Source organism: Poecilia mexicana, unplaced genomic scaffold (genome assembly GCF_051168715.1).
Source record: "Poecilia mexicana isolate PSO_F unplaced genomic scaffold, ASM5116871v1 scaffold_9, whole genome shotgun sequence".
NCBI classification, from domain to species: Eukaryota; Metazoa; Chordata; class Actinopteri; order Cyprinodontiformes; family Poeciliidae; genus Poecilia; species Poecilia mexicana.
In genome coordinates, this window is record NW_028263378.1 from 13,184,198 (window position 1) to 13,199,462 (window position 15,265).

At 36.8% G+C, this 15,265-nt stretch overlaps 1 protein-coding gene across 1 annotated transcript; it reads right to left on the minus strand.

Moving 5' to 3' along the window:
* Positions 1 to 173: 173 nt before the first annotated feature.
* me2 (malic enzyme 2, NAD(+)-dependent, mitochondrial) lies at positions 174 to 12,774 on the minus strand. Its single transcript, XM_014985577.2, has 15 exons — positions 12,610 to 12,774; positions 10,563 to 10,719; positions 6,064 to 6,197; positions 5,825 to 5,974; positions 5,556 to 5,631; positions 5,125 to 5,286; positions 4,798 to 5,011; positions 4,543 to 4,640; positions 4,254 to 4,367; positions 4,060 to 4,171; positions 3,760 to 3,902; positions 3,519 to 3,621; positions 3,255 to 3,325; positions 2,657 to 2,755; positions 174 to 2,274 (listed from the first exon to the last, which is right to left on the minus strand). Exons 2-15 carry the CDS (start codon positions 10,674 to 10,676, stop codon positions 2,116 to 2,118), a joined length of 1,749 nt encoding a protein of 582 aa, XP_014841063.2. The 5' UTR covers positions 10,677 to 10,719; positions 12,610 to 12,774; the 3' UTR covers positions 174 to 2,115.
* Between the last annotated feature and the right edge of the window lie 2,491 nt (positions 12,775 to 15,265).

Here is a 15,265-nt window from a genome sequence, read left to right on the forward strand (position 1 = left end):
GTAACAACCCGACTTTTTTTTTCCCTGTAATGTTTATGAAATAAAAGCATAGTGTTTAAAATACTTTTAATACTTAAGTCCCTATTTAAGCAACAGACTCTAAAAGTGGTTGCTTGTTATAATATCTCTATAAGGATAAAAGATGATCCAAAGGAAACTACAAGACCAGTGAGTCAAGATACAACAAAATTTTATTCTGCAGCAGTACATCAATTAGATTGGGCGATATGATTATGTCAGCGTATTCATATCAATTAACAGATATTGATTAGTTTTTTGTTTTAAATATCTGAAATACTACCAAAACTGGTGATGTGACCTGTACTCTCAATTTCCTTTTAAGCTGTGGCATTCATATTATCACTCTATGTTGTTCTAAGTTGAGGCACAGTGGCGAAACACAAAACTGCTACTGCGCAAGTTACTCGCTACTAGTAACCAAAAGTGAGTTAGTTGTCACCCACCTTGCTTAGCTGGCTAGGAGACTGAGTGGATAAAGCCTTTCCTCTACCTACATTTCCCAGAATGCAGTGCAGTTTTGTATAAGAGTTCAGTAAAATTACCAACATACTAAAAAACTAAAGTAGCACTATTAAAAAGAAGAAAAAAAAAGTTCAGGAACACAACATTGGACAAATACTGCCAGGAAATGGCAGAAAGTCACATGAGCTATTTCAGATTAATTTAATTTTTGCATGTATACATTTATAAATATAAATAACACTTTCCCTTTAGCAACACATCACATCCTAAAGCTGCAGAGAAAAAGCTGCACATTGAATATTGAAAACCATTCAGTCCTAAAACCAAAGTCACTTTTTGTTCTGTCGGACCATTTCTCAGCTGTCTACAGTAAATATTACCTAAAACAATACCTATGGCTATAAGACTGTATCTAAATGCTCAGTTTTGCCAAAGTCTTTAACAACACAACTGACACTTTGGTTTATAATAAAGTTTATTATATTTGTACTTGTGTGTGTATGTGTGTATTTGTACAGTTATTCCCTCTGTGAAAATCTTGATATTCGTTTTTGTATTTCATATGAGGTAAATCATCTTTATTATTTCTGCTGTATTTAGCTGGCGCTAAACTATATTTCCAGGTATCTGTATCTTCTGTGGCTCAGCAACTTCTTGCTGTGAGCCGCAATTTTCATCTGTGGCCACAGCTTTCAGGATGGATTAAAAAAAGCCTAAATTCTCAACGTGCTCAACTGCATGTGAAAAGAGAGAGATAATAAAGTAAAAAAAAAATAAAATAAATATTGAGTCAAAAAGTGCACAGTATCTTAAGAAAATAATGTATATTCTATAATGTTATACTAATACGGGTAATATATTTTCTTCAACACTTAAGCCAAAGGAAATGTTTTAAGGGGATGGATTATCTAATATAAAATTACTAAAGGAGTTTTAACACAACATTGGTTGTAATATCTACATGCAGTTAAAAAGTTTGAACAAAGTTTGTGCTTAATAAATAGTTGTTCATTTGGAGTGTAGACAACAATTGGGTTACATTTATTCTGTCAGATACCTGGTGAAATCGGTTTTAAAAGAATTAGGGCAATTGCTCAGTAGCCAATGTATTCTTATGTTCAAAAAAAGGATGTATTCAAAAACAATAACTATATGTCTAACCATTTTGTTAAAGAAATTTTAAACTAAAATAGTTGCAGTATTCCTTGTTTTCCCTTACAAAATTGCTATCTCGGTGTTCAAAGTGTTTGATCAAAGTGTTGCTGGACATAAAATGTAAAAAAAACCAAAAATAACACAATCACATGTTTTCTACTTTCAAACGAAGAAGAAATGCAAAGGGCATTTAAATTTCACGAGGTATCACACACTGCACCTTTCCACCACCAGGTGGCCCTCTAGTTGACATTAAAAAACACAGTATTGACTTGTGGAGAGAAGCTGTGGCTCTTTCTACAGTCTGTCTCTAGTCCAGTTCTCACAGATCCAGTGCAACTACTTTGACACAAACTAACGTTTGCCTCAGCATTGCTTTAACTGTTTCACGGAAAAAAAAAATTGGGGTGAAAAATGAAAGAAGAGAAAAGGGGTCCACCAAGACACTGGCCACTTTGAGGATGTGCTTTTCTACTTCTAGTTGATAGGACTGAAGCTAACACCTGGCCAGTCATAAGTATCTGGCAGTAAGGAGTCGTAGTCTGTGTTAAACGCAGTGGCACGCACAAAGCCGTTCTTGTCTAGAGGTTCAGGGTAACGGAACGCCATGCCTTTGGCATAGACGAACTCCATCACCTGCAATGGAGAAGAAACACATCAGTGAGACATGCAGTGCTGGAGACGTTTTTAAACCTTTGATATCACCACATTTAGATATGTGCAGTTTGACATTCAAAGCTGAATTTTTAATACATTTACAAAGTTATATCTAGTTTCTTCAGACAAGACAAATAATCAGGAATTTTGCCAAGGTAAAGATTCCCTCAAGGAATCATTACATAGACAGAATCTGATAGAAATCAGATTCTATCCAGACAACATAAGCCTCTATCAAATAAAGATTACATCTGAAGGATTTGACTAAATTAAATGACTTTATACACGGAATCACCAGCAGTCGAAGCATCAACTAATAATAAATGAGCAATTGACAAACGGGTATTGTTCCAGGGTTTACCTTGACAGCAATCTGAAGAGAAACTTCTCTGATGTTGGCGAGAGGAGGATAGAGCCTTCCCTCTGCAAGCTCTTTATCTGTTAGCTGCTCAGCAAGAGACTGCAACAGATATGGAAATACTTTAATGTTATATTTCTTCAACCTATGAAAAAAGAATATATTCAGTACTATAATCATTTGTCAGTAATTTATTCTGCTTGCCAATCATATCTTATTGCAGGCATTAATTTAAAGTGGTTGAGTAATAAAATAGACATTAAACTAAAACTGTGCAGAACCGGTTCTACCATTGCAATACAGACACCTATTTCAACATGAAAGCATTGTGTTAATCATTTGCAGTGAAGAGTGTTAATCGAAATGTATCCCAGCAAAAGAAGGAAGCGCACAGATGGATCAGCCTTTTAAAAGCTCTTCATCTGATAGCTGTTATGCCAGAGTCTAGAGAGAAGGAAAAGGACACATCAAAGGGTTAAACGAGGTTGAGAGAAGCAAACACACAAGACAGTCAGCAACAAAAGGAAAGCTGGAGAGAGTGTGACGTAAAGGAGAGGTTCAGCAAAGTCTGAAAAATGATTTGAGAAACACTTTTTTGTACCTTGGAAGCCTCCAAGAACACAGTATCACAGATATGTCTCACTCCACTCAGGATCACAGCCATAGCAACACCTGAAGCAAAAAATAGGATGAGTAGGATGAGCTTCAATACACAATATAGGGTCATCAGTCATCTTGACAAAGTGAAAACAAAGTATAAGTTATCTTTTTTTATCTCTCAAGTTCATGAAATGTGCAGATAATTTATATCCTCTTAGGCTCAATTAGGTACATAATAAATATCCATAATCATTTTTATTATAACCTGGGAAGATGTAAACATTGTTCCCTTGTCCTGGTATAAACGCACGACCATCACTCAGTGTGACTGGACCAAACGGGCTGCCACTAGCAAACAGACATCTACCCTGTGAGACACAGACACAGAAAACTAAGCACTGGGGTAGCCAGCAGACTCCGTTTTAAACTTACCTACAACAGTTCAAAAAGTAAGCAAGTTAATAAATAAATAGAGGCCAAAAATAAAAAAATCGAAAAATGCCTACATTAGTTATTGTGTAGGCTTCCTCTGCTGTGCACTCTGCTTTATTCGTTGGATTACTCAAGGCAAATATAATTGGCCGCTCATTTAAGGATCCCATGGCTTTGATGACATCATTTGTAAAGAGACGCCCTGCTCCTGCCACACCTGGAAAAAAACAAAGCCACCAAACCTTAATCCTTATGCCGAGTTGAAAATAAAAAATAAAAAAAAAACAAGACAGAAAAAATAAACTTGTGATTGAAACCTCAAATAAAGGCCATGTGTTTTACATCCAAGAAGTAAAAAACTAGACTGTAATCACCAATGATAGCAGTGGGCTTGATAGTGTTCACAGCATCTAGGAAGGTCTGTACTTTCCCCGGACTGTCATGAACAAAGAGCTCCTGGTTGGCATCCGTTTTGTGTTCTCTGTCCTGAAGATTCACAAAGAGGAAGCAGCCATGCTGGTCAAAATGTAGCTGTGTGCACACAGAAGGTTTTGTTCTGCTCACTAACCTTCACGAGTAAACCATGTGCGTCATACATCCAGATCTTTTCTCTGGCCTCTGCTTGGGTAAGCCCCAGCTCCATCATGGCCATCACAATCAGATTGGCAATACCAAGAGCAGCCTGGAGGGAAAGTATTCAGACATTGTATATTGAAACTGTTCCTTTTTATCACATTAACTGAGCAAATCCATGTCTTACTGTGTTTCTTTTCAGTACAACCAGCTATTGTCAGTGTGGGGCAGTGTGACTCTCATAAAGAAGCTGAATTTTAAAAACTTGGGAAATGTCGACTTACCTCGCCAGCTCCCAGGAAGAGAACCCGGTGTTCGGTGAGGGGTTTGCCAATGGCCCTCTGAGCTGCTAACAGACCAGCCAGTGCTACAGATGCAGTCCCTGGAAACATGGAAACGTACAGAGCCATACAGAAAACAACCAATACAATAATAATGCTTTTGGTCTGTTTATTATTTTTTCTTAAGTTGTAGTAACCAGTGTATAACTAAAATGAGTTAGCCAAAACACCAACATGCTAGTGTTAGGATTGGTGTACCTTGAATATCGTCGTTGAAGGTGCAGTATTTTTCCCTGTACTTCCGAAGGAAGCGGAATGCGTTGTGATTCCCAAAGTCCTCAAACTGAATCAGTGTGTCCTGTCCATATTTTTCCACAACTGCTTCCATGAACTCATCAATTAGGTCATCGTATGCTTGAGACCGATCCCGTCGCTGATACAGGCCCATGTAGAAGGGGTCTTTGAGAAGAGTCTGACAGATGCGCAAAGATAAAAAGGAGGAACAGTGTTATAAATCTGCTATAACTGAAACAAGGATCATAAATGGAGCAAACAAAGTACTGTATGTATAGTCTGCCTTCCTACCTCATTGTCTGTGCCAACGTCTAACACCACAGGAAGACATTTCTCAGGTCTAATGCCAGCACAGGCGGTGTAAAGACAGAGTTTCCCAACAGGTATGGCCATTCCGTAACACCCCAGGTCTCCCAAGCCTAAAATACGTTCTCCGTCAGTTACTACTACAGCCTTTAGAAAGACAGCAAGAGAAGGCAGGGAAAAAAATTGACATTAAATCATTTTGCCATTTATCTAAACATTAAATCATTTTACCATTTATCTAAATGCTCCTGAATCAAATATATTCAGGAGCGTCACAGGTATCAGTTTTAAATATCCTCAAAAACTTTGTGAAATCACTTGTTTGTGGATGTAGGAAAGAATAATGCCTTGATGAGTGATATTTACAGTGTTTTATTAGTACTATCTGAAATGAATTTGTGTGGTCAGGTACTCACTGCCACATTTGTTGCTGGCCAGTTATCAAGGATGGAGCGGATATGTCCTCTATCCAGAATTGAAATAAACAAACCCCTAAGGAGAGAAAACACACATTGTTTTTAAGCCATTTTAGGACTAATTCTCAACTAAAACAGAACAATAAATCTATTTTCTAAATTAAAACATATTTTTCTTCCTGGTTCAATAAAAGTATAAAAGTAACTAATATTTCTACAATTTATCAATACATTAAATGTGCAAAGATGTATTAGTTATTCCTGCTTACTTTGGTCTCCTAAATATGTGTCCATACTGTGTGCAGGCCAATCCCACAGTAGGAGTGTAAACTATGGGCATTAGTTCCTCGATGTCTTCCATCAACACCCTATAGAAAAGTCTCTCATTCCTTTCTTGGATTCCCATCAGGTAGATGTACCTGTGCATTAAAAGAAACAAATAAGAAAAAGAGAAAAACGAATCCAAAAACTCCCACCCTAACATGTTTTAAGGAAAATATGTAATTACTTTTGCAGGGGATCCGTCATCTTCTTGAGATTCTTCTGAAAACGCATAGCCTGAAGGTCCTGAGACTCCACTTTGGGAGGCAACATACCATGAATCCCCAGAATCTGTCGCTCCTGCAGGGTGAAGGCCATACCCTGTGGAGTAACATACAAAATGCAAGAAGAGCATGACCAGAATGAATGTTGGAAGAATCTCTGCAAAAAAAAAAAAAAAAAAAAAAAAGTAAACATAGTTTTTGCTGGAAACTAATATTTGAGTTTGTCCAATTTTTTCCATTCACTTTTTACTACTTAATTACTTCTGCATACTTTGTGCAATTTTAACCATCCAACTTTAACCATATTCTGCTCACTGAGGACGTTACGGGTTACGTCTTTTAATATTGTATCATAGGGTTTGTGAAATATTTCAGCTTTGTGTGATCATCTTGGGCCCTACTGACATGAAAGGAAAATCCTATAATTTCTAAAAAAAAAATTATAATAATAAAATACTGCTAAAAACTTTGCACTCTATCACAGCTAACTACTTCCACAAACTTTGAGATAGAAACTTTAAAATGTAGTCATACTTCTACTTATTTCAGCTTTTTTATATATTTTACAGATTTCAATAAATCCATCTTCAATTGTTTGCTTGCATTATGCTCAGTTTTCAGAAAAAAAAAAGAAAAAAAAAACACTGACCGTTAGCTATGAGGGTTCCAAACCTAACCCTTTCATCCCTCCTTCCATCCTTAGCTCCAACACTTCATCCAACCCTAGTCCCAACCATCCTTTCAATCTTAATTCCAACCCTAATCTGATCACTCCTTCAAATCCTAATCCTAACCGTCCTTTCAACCCTAATTCCAAACCTAATCCTAACCTTCCTTCCAAATCCAATTCATCCTGGGTTGCTAAACAGAACATATACAGAATGACAAACATATGTTGGCACTTGCGTTAGCTAGGCTTCAATTATTTGCACTGTCTTGCATATTTACAGTAACATTGTTGTGTTCCAATAATGCGTTTATTGGAACGCTTTATTGAAAGTGATTTTAGATATGCTTTTATGCCAGGTTAGTCGATGTAGCATTTTAGACATTTTATCTTCCCAGATGAAAAACTGTATACCATTTGGCTTCTATGTTTGCTGTAAAATGTAAAATGTTGATCTTGTTGAAATGATTATTAAAACTTTTCTGGATGCATAATGGTATACAGTATCTATCACTAGAGGGCACCCTATATGGGTTTATAGGGTTGACCTATGGGCTCCTGACAGCAGAATGCGAGATCTGGGAGACATGAGAGAAGACAGAAGAAAGCAATTTGCCCACAGGAAAATAAAACATGGAGTCACCTTAAAGGAGCCAATGAGGGACACAATTTTTAGAAACACCCCTTTATAAAAGATGGGGCTCTTGTTGTTTGTGTTCCTGTAGCATATGTGAACATGTGTGCACGAGTAGTTACAGGAATGGGCGGAAAACAAAAAAAGGCACTGAGTGAGGGGCTGGAGAGGGGGCTGATTGTGCTGCAACAGTCATATGGAAGAGGGGCTGCTTCACAAAAAAATGCCAAGTCATGCTGAGTGAGCATTTACTTCACTCAGCTCCAACATGAGCCGCTCTCAGGATAAGGTAACAGTGCTGTAAACATCTGATAGCGTTTCTGTTTACATGATTGTAGCTGTTTAGAATGCATCAGTTCTCCTGAAGTGTTTTAAGCTAAACCGAATAAACAACAATATAAATATTTTCTTTTTACTTGTATGATGTGTCCAATTCCATAAACATATTCAGCATAAATTACATTATATAATAGTCCTTGACGACATGTTGCTTCCCCCACTAAAACAAAGTTTACAGCAGATTCCTTTTACTGCTGAAGACCAAAACAACACAGTTTTGTTGTCGACTCTGGAAGACAGCAACCTTTGACTGTCTAACATATACAAGACAAAAACTTTATCTGTTTTAGGTCAATAGGGATTATCAGTTACTTCTCTTTTGTACCTGAAGTCCCAAAGTAAAGGAAGATGATTTTGTATTATAGTCTTCACCATAAATTCTTGACATATACTAAAATAAATATATCTTTATCTAAAATAAATAAATCTCAGGCTCCTGAAAAGTATGTTCATTTTTATTCACTGAAAAATTGATTGGACCTCCTTTTGCATGAATCACTGCATTAATGCATAATTACTGCACTGTTGAATCTGGTATCTCATCTCCCTAAGAAAATCCCAAAGACTCTTCAGAGGATTGAGATCAGGTAAATTTGCTGCCCATCAAGTACAGGAACACCATGGGCACTGAAACAGAGTTTGGTACCTTCGGCATTGTGGGAAGTCCTGCTGGATAATGAAATTAGCATCTGCGTAGAGCTTGTCAGCAGAAGAAGACATGAGATTTGCTAAAGTTTCCTTCGAGGTGATCGCGTTGACCATGGACTTCAGAAAACACGGTGGACCAACATGAACAGATCACCCCAAATCATCCCTGATCATGGAAACTTCACACTGGACTTCAAGCAGTGAGGGTTCTGTGCCTCATCGCCCATTCTCCAGACTCTGAGACATAAATTTCTAAATAAAATGGAAACTTCACTTTCATCTAAACAGAGGACAATGGGCACTGAGCAACAGTCCAGTTCTTTTTCTCCTCAGTAAGACCCTTGTAGTCCTTGTGTGAGATTTGTCTGTTTAGTGGCTCTTGATGTGCCGACTCAAGCCTCAGTCCACTCTGTGTGAAGCTTCCTCAAATTCTCAAATGAACTGTGCCCAAAAATCCTCCCTAGGTTGCAGTTTTCCCAATAGCTAGTGGATCTTTTCCTACCACACATTTTCCTTCCACTGAACACTCTATGCTTGGTCACAGTACTCTGAACAACCAGACCCTTTAGTAATATGTTTTGTGGCTTGCCCTCCTACTAGCACATATAACATGTCTTCTAATCATCAAAATTACAAAAAATATACTGGCTTTAAATATCCCAGTCTATGTCTAATAAATCTATTAAAAAATAAGCGTTTCAGTCTGTGCAGTGATCAATACAAACATTGAATAAAATGTTTTTTCAGGAGTAATTTTAGTTATTATTAGATATATATTATTTTGCAAATAAGTAACTACACTTAGGTGCCATGCTTCAGAAATCACAGCACTAATGTATTGTTTTAGATTAACATCATTACTGCGAAACCTTAGATCTTTTTCCATAGTTTGGTCTTGATATAGCAAACTATGAAAAAATATGCAAATTTCTTAATTCATTACTCAGAATTGAGTACTGAATCATATAAAATTAAACCTACAGAGGCAGTGGGTTGAAACTGAGCACGGACACACAGAAACAGTACAGGGAGCCCTGAATCCTGCCCTGGAAAGCAGACTCTGTGCACCTGCTTTCTCCCTCAGTAACAGCCCCTGGTGTTCTCAGTAAATTACACAGGTTTGATTTATAAGACGATAAAAATGACAAAAGCCTTGAGTGTTCACAGCTGCACTCTCATAGCAAGCTGGCTATATCTCAGCTATTCCACTTCTTGTAGGCGTGCAACTACAGCACTGAGATTCTTATTGTATTTTAGCCTCAATGTTGTCTAAAAGGAACCATTTTCAAATTGTTGCACACCAATATATTTCAACATTATCTGTAATGTCTGTAAACTTTAGCTACATGTTTTTTATTTTATTTTTTACAAAAACTAAAACCCAAAACAAAATGTAAACAGACACAACTAATGTGAGGGACTGGTACCTATTGCACAATAGGTGCAGAGTGTCTTTAATATGAATAGTACAATATGTGCAGGCTGCACCTATTGTACACATATTTGTTTATTATAGAAGCAATTAAAAAAAAACTTCTTCCTGTCAATAAATATTCTCCTACATAACTGATGCAAAGACCAGAATAATTTAACACTACTGCCTGGTTTTACTGTTACCATCCATTGTGAGCTTAATTGTGCTTCTGCATTCTTTCTCCAACTTTTTTGTTTCGTTTTTCCATTACTGTCTTTGTGGATGTGAGCCTTCCTATCTATATACCACATAGCTTCCTGGAATTCCAATAATTGGGATCTGATCAGAAGAAATCCGAAAAATAAATAAATTCAAGGAGAGTGGGGGAACTGCTTCAGGTTCTGATATTATTGTTCCTGTGCATAGTCCTGAATAAATAAATAAACTCAAACTCAGCTAGTTTGTCTGTTGCCTCATAATTTAGAACAAAGGTGCACCAGGTCATGCATTATGGTTTTCATGGATGCATGAAAACCATAAAAAGGAGGAACATTTTCTAGATAATCAACATTTATTTTGTCTAGTGTTCAGTTTCGGTCTAAAGTTCTTCTTTTGTGCACTGTGGCCTAACAAAGGAACAGGTTTCCTGCTGAGCAATGCAGTTTTCACAACACGTACAGATCAGACCGCAGTTTCACAAAGTAAACCTAGACATTTATGGATAAATCTTGACACTTGAAGGCAAAGTCAGACAGTCTACCTTGTTGGTGCGAGGATTAAGCATTAGGGGTCTTCCCTTCTCTTTGGTGTGTGCCCATCTGCAAACGGAGACGCAGGGCCTCAGGGACCAGGATGTCCTCAACCTTGACAACATGGTGGACTGTCAACAATCTTGAAGGAGCACTGATGGAAACTTTCTGGGGTTAAAAAAGGACAATGTTTACTAGACAGATGTTTACCAGATGGATCCATAATTGTTTTCTTTAACAATTCTAAAAATCATCAGCAAATGAAAGCAGTTCTAATGTACACAAAATCTTTTTGGCCGACAATGCATATATGGCTTGTGAGAAAACACATGCCATCATAATCATTCTTCTACAGCCATAGCAATCTAAGGTTTGTTTAGTTTGTTAATTGTTAATTACATGTCAGCAGATCCCATTATTTGCTTGACATGATATTAAGCTCCAACTAATGCCATCAATTTACAAATCCTGTCAAAGCCAGGTTATGCTTGTAGTGTGTACAGACAGTCCTTCCACTGAGGATTACAAATGCTCAGTGTCTTTAATCTGAATTCTGGTTTTAAGCAGTTTGGCGTGAGCCTGGTGAATACAAAGCTTTCAAAGATTATCATAATCCTTTTTGAGAAGAAAACAATGGAAGACACACAACAACAATAAAAAGGTTGAAAAAGAATCAACCAAAGCACAGAATTTTTTTTTTTTATATTTTAGGCTAATGTACACTACATACCAGACATCAAACTCTAGCTGATTAAAAATAACAATCTCAACAGATTATATTTAAAAAAAACACTACTATATACTATGTACTTTGTTGAATCCTTTATATATCTTATATGACTTTACCAGAAACTGAATTTGTAAACCACAATCCAAAATGAACAGAAATAAATTCCTGAGATATATCACAGTGTGTAACAAACCTACCCAATAAATAGGTTTAAACTTGAAACAAATAACTAACAATTGACAATTTTCTTAGTTACATAGCATGTACATGTATTTCTGCAACATTGTTCAAATCCGACTGCATGCTTGATGAAGTGGAAAAAGGTCAATACAGTTTGGAAACAAGTTTGGAAGTGCTTGTTTGCAAAATTGTGAAGAACAATAAACAGCACCTTGGAGATGTGCATTTAGACTTCATCAGTTGTGCTGTACAGTAGAAATAAATTAAGTGCACATAAGACAAACCTCATGCATCCAATTAATTGGTTTTTGGAGATAAGGGAACCCCAAATAATTATGTACTAATAAAAGTTATGAAGACATAACTAACAGAGCAATCTGTGTATTTTAGTGGATGCATCTTTGCTTAGCTGAACAAGCTAAACGTCCTCTTCACGTGCCTTAATGTGTAACCTATGTGTATATTTTATTGCTTTTATGAAAGGACATAGTTCTCTTCATCCACCTTTTTTAAAACAGAAACGTATTTAAAGAATGTTTTCATTGTTCTATCGACGGGAGTGTAGCTCTATAGGATAAACCAACTATGTAAATATTCCAATGACCAATGCAGAAGAATGGAAGCTCTGTTCACACCTAATTTTATGTTGCCACCGCTTTTTAATGAGTTACTAATCAAACTTAGACACAAGTTTCCGCTCAGCAATCGGTAGTTGGTAATAAATGAAAGCGTGGGAGGACGAGGTGGAAATATAACGGTACTATCAACATGAACATGGGAAAAACAACTAGATAAATAAATATATGCCAATCTTAAAAAAAAAAACTCAGTGAATAAAACAGGAAGCTAACAGGTGCTACAAGCTAGCAACTTGCTAACTAACAGCCTTGTCTATACTTGGATATCACTCCAGATTTCACACCAAATGTCACCAATAGAAACACACACAGAATGAACTTTTGAAATATCTAAAACTGCTGCTGTTCATTCAAGCACAAATTATCATAACCACAGCAGAATTTTAAATCTTGACCTCATCCTACCCATCATCAACAAGCCCCTCGCACGCTAATTTAGTCTCGGAAACGGGAAGTTCTCCGTTCGTGACACGGAGCTTTCTGTTCTTTAACAACAGCGACTTGGTTTACCTGCTTTCGGGTGTGATAATACCGCTTTCCTTCTGTTGGACAGCCTAATGTTTATTCAGCATGTTTCTTCGGTGTAACGTTCGAGGTTTGACACCCTGGACTGGGCTGGAGTATCCTTGGACAAGAGCTACTGCTGCAGACGGAGCCAGCTGAATGACTGAAAAGAGGGGAGGGACTGTTGTACACAAGAGGTTGGCAGCTCATCCAATCACATGCTGGGGTTCCCTTCTTGGTTGCCGTAGAGACGGTGGCGCGCGTGACAGAAGAGAAGCATCATTCCTTATTACGGTAAGATTGCAAAAATATTTATCAAACTTTGGTGCATTTTTCTAATAAAAAGAACTGACATGCTTCAACCTCCACAACACTAGTACTTTGTTCATCATAGTAGCAGTTTGTGATTACTTGCAAACATATAGCAAATGTTTATCAAGATACAATTCTCTGCTACTTTATGACATTATTTACTTTGTCATGTCAGTCAAAATTAACTATGCTTATCAATGCGCAATATTTATAGATACAATTTAAAGTCCCCAACGTTGAAATATGTCAATGCTATGTATTTATTTATTTATTTATTCTTTTCTGAAGATGTTGCCCAAATTGAACCATTTCACAGAGAACTTCACCTATGACACCAGGACACTTTCATTGGCATGAATGTGGAGCTTTAGAGAGATCAACTCCTCATTTTGATATAGTGACAAAATGTAACTGTCTGTCCCACATGGAAATTCAATGCTCAGCAGGGGATTAACACTATGCTTATATAGATATTAGGACGGACGGACAGACAGATCTTTTTTCAACATTCTTTTATTAATTTTCCAACAAAGGTTGACACTCAAAAGAGATGCTATCAAGCCAATACAATAAAATTCCCACAGATTTTCTCAAATGAAAGGCTGAAATCCCCCTGAAGCATAAGTATGATAAATATGGAATAAGAAACCAGATAATTTGTTACTGTTTCAGAGACATACAGCATTAAGACATGGATTAAGCTACCTGCATAGCCATACAGAGATGAGGGCATATTTTACATTCAGCAAGCTGGAAGCATCGAGGTGTACCGAGGCACATTTTCAACATTGCTTGATAGAATAAGGATTTTTACTTTTGGCTCAGTAACCACATGTGTTTCAGTGTGTTTGTGTCACTCAATAAATGGCATTATTGCTGGCTTAGGTTGCCTCTGAAATAAACTGTGCTACAAATGTAGATTATAAGACGTGGTAAAAGTCAGACTGTAGACCAACTTATCTATTATTGGATCAGTTTTTACTTTCTTTGAGTGCTCTAAATATGTCAAGGCTTTTGTTCTTATTGAGAGGTACATCGCTGACAAAATAAGACAATACAGAGTCGTAATGTTGATGGTGACCAAATGCTGCCTTTGTTAATGTGCTTCATATTCCACGTGTGCTTTACTGTAAATTTAACAACAGAAATATGTGATCTGACTGCTGTTTCTCTGGGTTGTACTGAGAGTATATCTTGTGTTAGTATCATTTGGAAATACTTGACTACCTGCAGGTTACAGTGTGCATAAAATGAGCAGATTGATATGAAACTCAATGCTTGATAGCAATATCACTGTGGCTTATAACGTGGTCATTCAGTGAAAGACAAACATATGACTAAACATGCTTGTTTTGCAGTATTGCTGGCAGTGAATTTTGATCTCAGAGTTTTACCTCTGGTACTTTCTACAGGGTTACTCCAGGACAGGTGCAACTGCACTCTGCATACACATAACGATAACTTCACAGCAAGGCATTGCATTTCAAATTGTTACAACCGTTGACCGAGGACGTATGAAAAATGAACTGAACTTAGCTGGCTTTTTCAACAGCCATACAGCACAGCAGCACCACCCTCCACAATTATTGGCACCACACATATTAAGATATCCTATTGTAAAATTATAGCTGAAACAAAAATCAATATTACTTGATTTAGAAAAAAAATAGATATTAATTTTAGGGGGTTGCCAGTAAGTGTGCAGGGTGCTGTGTGTTTTCCAGTATGGTTGACTTGGCTGAGAGAAATAAAAGAGCCAAAATACCATTAAAAAAGTGAACAAAACAGAAGCATCTACAGTAACAACCTAATAAATATAAAAGAGTTAAGAAAAAAATGTACATTATAAATAGAGCTACTTGGCAGACTCTACATTTCCCAAATTATAGATAATCGTTATACATGCTACAGCTTTTTGTTGCTAACATTGAAGTGAGCAGAAGGTATTTAGGCCCGTAGCCGTGGAAGAAAACTGTGTTTTCATTGTGGAACAGATTTGGTACATCAGGCAGGAAACAAATTACATGTGTTTAAAAAATGAGTCCAGCTGGCAGAAGAATCATAAAGCACTACCATAGATTAGCTCACTACAAATTCAAACAAAATCCCAGCTATCTCCAAAATCATTAAAAAGATCATACTTTCTAATATTTAGAAAATATTGCAGAACTATTTTAGCCACAAAAATGTCTAGTGATATATTACATGTACTTGAAAATCCAATACGAACATAACTTTATACAAGATTCCATTATTAAAACTTAGTAACTCATTGGGGGAGTGTAAAAGCAGCAATAAATAAAACTAACAGTTGATCACGCCACACTCTGTCTGGTTACTTCTTAGTTAA